We start from the raw sequence: 4,010 nt of genomic DNA, 5'->3' as shown, positions 1-4,010 counted from the left end.
GGTGGGTCAAAGAGAGGCATGAGACCAATGAACTGCCATGGACCTCTAGGGCTTTCTTTCCTTCCCTCTGGAACTTCCTGTACATCAAATGAAAACAGAGACCATACAGCCTGAAAAAAAGAACGAGTAGAATACATATAAAATAAACAGTAGGAGAGAGACAATAGAGCAGATTATGACCTGATATGCTAATGCAAGTGATCATAATCGATGCTTAGCTAACATATTGATCACAGCATGAACTCTTCATTCAATATCTGGCTTTTTGTGTACAAGATTCAGAATCTGGGAACCATATCGCTCACAGGAATGAAGATAAACATCCAATAAACTAGGAAAGAACTCGGGAAAGTTGTTACCTGCTCTGGTGCACCTTTGCTGAACCGATGCATTTTACCTTCATTGTCCATATATGTCAACGCTGTTCGCTTATCTGTCAGGTTATATGGAAGGAAATGGACCCCTTGAATGCCAGCCTGTTCCTATGGATGATAAAAACAAAGACATCAATACTAAGCAGAACTGATCAACATTGATATCCAAAGAAAATCCATAATCGATAATTACCTCCTTGAGGTCAGCAAGCATCTATTGCATCCTGGTTTTCAACCCTGGAGCTCAGGCCGCCATCAGAACAACAGTATCTGCATCAATTCCTTTCGTGAAGATCTGCGTAAATGTGATTCAGGTTTAGACCATTGTTCTCAAGGCATCACCTATGTGGCTACTACAATGGACTCCTTGGTGCTCAAGGCCTCTGGTCCCTTGAGTATCAAGGTGCCTAAACACAGGAAAGATGAACTAAATGACTACAAAATATGAAGAACCATAAAATATCTACCTAAATAAATATCAAATATATAACCAACTATCAATATGGTCTGGATGTAAAATACAGTACTCGCCTTGTGGAAGAATTCCAGGTGAAGAACTTGCAGTTGGTCTGGTCCAACCTTGAACCTGTTTTCGGGTTCAGAACCAACCATGTGGTTCAGTTCTGGTTCAAATCATGGGCTGGTGTTTAGAAGTTGATTTCCTTTATTTTATTGTTTAAGTTGTTTGGACAGACTGGAATACCTCTTATAAATTCCAGATTTGTTTTGAAGTCTACCTCTGTTATTATTCAGTTTAGAATTCCACCCTTTTAATTCTGCGATAGGGAGAAGTTTCCTTTTTCATTTGGTCTTTATTTCTTCTATCGAATAAGTCTTTGAGTCAGTTAGAGATTCTCCAAACATAGCCTGCGGCTGGAGAGTCCTGGTTAATCTGTTTGTTCTTTGTCTTTTCCTGTTTTGAGTCTTATTTGAATTCTGATTTAGAGTCTATAAAGGATCTGGGGGATTCCAGATTGGTCTAGGTGGATTCCTGAATATTCTTCTAAATGCAATCGATCAGGTCAGATCAAACTCCAATTTTCTTATCTGAGATCTCTATTCTTGTTAATAACTTTCTGTTTTTAGGTTCAATTGTTAAATTAATCCTTAGCAAATCTCCGCAGGAACTTGATGTCAATTTAATTTGTCTGCTGAATTCAGATTCTGTTTTGCTCTCAATTTTTCAATTGAATTTCAGTATCCGACCTGTAGTAAAACACTTCTAAAATCTGGGTTTCAGTCTTGATATTTCAAATCTATTTCAGATTGCTGTTAATGAGTTTTCACTATTGTTTATGATTCAACCAGTTCAATATTTGCTTGCTGTTTTGACCCTCAAGTTCCCTGCTATCAAATTTTCTCCGCTTTTCTGGATTTCAAAATCCAATTCTCAATCTTGTTGACAGTCCTTGGAACTGTTAATAGGTTTTCAATATTGTTTATGATTCAACCAGTTCAATATTTTCTGTTTTGACCCTCAAGTTCCCTGCTATCAATTTTTCTCCGTTTTTCTGGATTTCAAAATCCAACTCTCAATCTTGTTGACAGTCCTTGGAACAAAGTGCAATGAGACAGTAGAAAAATACTGGCAGAGCTACTTTGCATCTTGCAAGATATTTGCAGCTGAGATAGGGGACGGCTATGAATCCAACTCTCTATATGACTCTTCAGTTCCTGAAAATCTGACCGTTGGATCTTTAACAAGTAAGAGTCTAGAATTGATAGATGTTATGAGGAGAAGAAAGATTAACATAGCCTGTATTCAAGAGACTGGATGGAAGGGTAAAAAAGCTAAAGAGTTTGGACGACTTTAAACTTTGGTATACGGGGGATAAAAGTAATAGAAATGGAGGGGGCATAGTAGTGGCTAAAGATTTAAAGAATGATGTAGTGGATGTTAAAAGACTCGAAGATACGATTATATCTAGCTTGTGTTGGAGGAAGAGGTTGTCAATATAATTAGCCCATACGCACCTCAAATAGGGTTGGATGAAAGTAGTAAGTTACAATTTTGGGAACACATGGATGGATTAGTGCAAGGTTTTCGTCAAGGAGAAAAGATTATTATAGGGGGTGATTTAAATGGACATGTTGGGAAAGATCATAGAGGCTGTGAAGGTATAGATTATCAATTCCCAGACGGTACTTCCGGTGCTGAATGGGATACATAACAATAGTCTCCACTATCACTCCAACAGAAATTGAACAAATGCAGAAGTTTCCAATTGCAGTCAAAACCTAACAAATAGACATATTGACTGACAAACCCAGCAATATAGATAGGTATATCGAGTTGGTGGGAACTACATAGAGTCGCATGCTAACATATGTAATTGGTGGGAACTACATAGAGTCGCAAGCTAACATATGCTTACCTTTTGGAAATGGCCAACTTGGTTTGTACTGTGCGCGAGGTGAGCAGCCTTTCCAAAGAAAGTATGCACAGCAGTGGCAATGACCACAGCCTCAATCTCTCCCTGCTTGCACGTCGAACCAGAATAAACACCATCACCTGGGCCTTTACTCACGGGTAGGGATTCCCCTATCAGGGCAGACTGCAAATGAAACAGGACGAGATTTGAAAGGAAGACTGATTTGATCCATTCGTAATGACGCTGAAGACAAGAAAACAATGGTTCTACTTCTAGTCCCGTCAAACCAGAATAAGCACCATCATCTGGGCCTTCACTCACGGGTAGGGATTCCCCTATCAGGGCAGACTGCAAGACTGATTTGACCCACTCGTTAATGACTCTGAAGACAAGAAAACAACGAATCTACTTCTAGTCACCTGACCAATTCTTAATGCATCTCCGTCAAGGAGACGAGTATCTGCTTGACTTATATCCCCAAGCTTAAAACTGATTATGCCGCCTGGGACAAGAACAGAAGCATCCTCCTTGCTCCACTTTCCATCTCGAAGGACCTGTATTTTAGATAAAGAGTAAACCAACTTCGAGACAAGATGTGTGCTCTAGCCCAAAATTGAAATCAGTAAACTGGAAACCCTGCACAACCAACAGCACAAAACAGAACGAGATCAGAGTGGAACTGCTAGCAAAGAAACATGTCACTTCTATTTACTACCTTAGCCTCAGGAGCGAGCCGTGCCATGAGAGCAGCAGCAGCGATGCCAGCATTGTTCTCGATGAAACTGATAGTCAATTATAACAAGCAAAGTGATGATAATGACAAGTCCTGCCAGTCAGGAGGTTTTCCCTGCTTAGCCCCCCAAAAAAAATGCCCTGAATTCCAACAGCCTAACGAAGTGAACTATCAAAGCCCCACCCCCTAAAAACCCCAACCCATAAAGAGCACAGAAAGGGAAAACGAGTGCTAACTCCTCCATTAGCAAGGGCAATAGCCATAATCGCAGCCGCTTCCATAACCCATGACAAAGGGTTCCACATAAACCCTAAGAACTTCAAGAACTAAACTATTATAAAAAAAAAGTTAAAAAAAAAAAAAACATCAAGAACTTACTACTCTCCTGAAAAACAAAACAAAATCACAAATACAGTCCAAGGAAAAAAAAACTTTTGCTAGAAAAAAAAATAGCACAAGAAGGGCATGTGTAAAAAAAGACAGAACGGGACCTTTTCTCCTCAAGCTTGCTGTGAAAATGGCTAATCTCTC

General features: G+C 39.6%; 1 protein-coding gene across 1 annotated transcript; it reads right to left on the bottom strand.

Annotated features, from left to right (window-relative positions):
• Positions 1–618: 618 nt before the first annotated feature.
• Positions 619–3,807, bottom strand: LOC122654231 (plasma membrane ATPase 1-like). The gene is made up of 6 exons (XM_043848219.1): positions 3,716–3,807; positions 3,462–3,593; positions 3,166–3,300; positions 2,750–2,929; positions 2,463–2,612; positions 619–669 (listed from the first exon to the last, which is right to left on the bottom strand). The coding sequence occupies exons 2-6, from the start codon at positions 3,486–3,488 to the stop codon at positions 619–621; spliced, it is 543 nt and encodes a 180-aa protein (XP_043704154.1). The 5' UTR covers positions 3,489–3,593; positions 3,716–3,807.
• Between the last annotated feature and the right edge of the window lie 203 nt (positions 3,808–4,010).

The sequence above is a fragment of the Telopea speciosissima genome, chromosome 3 (genome assembly GCF_018873765.1).
Source record: "Telopea speciosissima isolate NSW1024214 ecotype Mountain lineage chromosome 3, Tspe_v1, whole genome shotgun sequence".
In the NCBI taxonomy this organism is placed as follows: domain Eukaryota; kingdom Viridiplantae; phylum Streptophyta; class Magnoliopsida; order Proteales; family Proteaceae; genus Telopea; species Telopea speciosissima.
This window is presented reverse-complemented; position numbering and strand designations above follow the sequence as displayed.

What these genes read in the sequence shown, in the direction of transcription:
- LOC122654231 (XM_043848219.1), bottom strand. Translation starts at nt 3,488, where the DNA reads ATGGCACGGCTCGCTCCTGAGGCTAAG. An exon ending in AAGTTGGCCATTTCCAAAAG is followed by an intron (nt 2,613 to 2,749) that starts GTAAGCATATGT and finishes TCTATTTGTTAG; the next exon opens with GTTTTGACTGCAATTGGAAA. An exon ending in TCTATGATCTTTCCCAACAT is followed by an intron (nt 670 to 2,462) that starts GTCCATTTAAAT and finishes ACATTTACGCAG; the next exon opens with ATCTTCACGAAAGGAATTGA.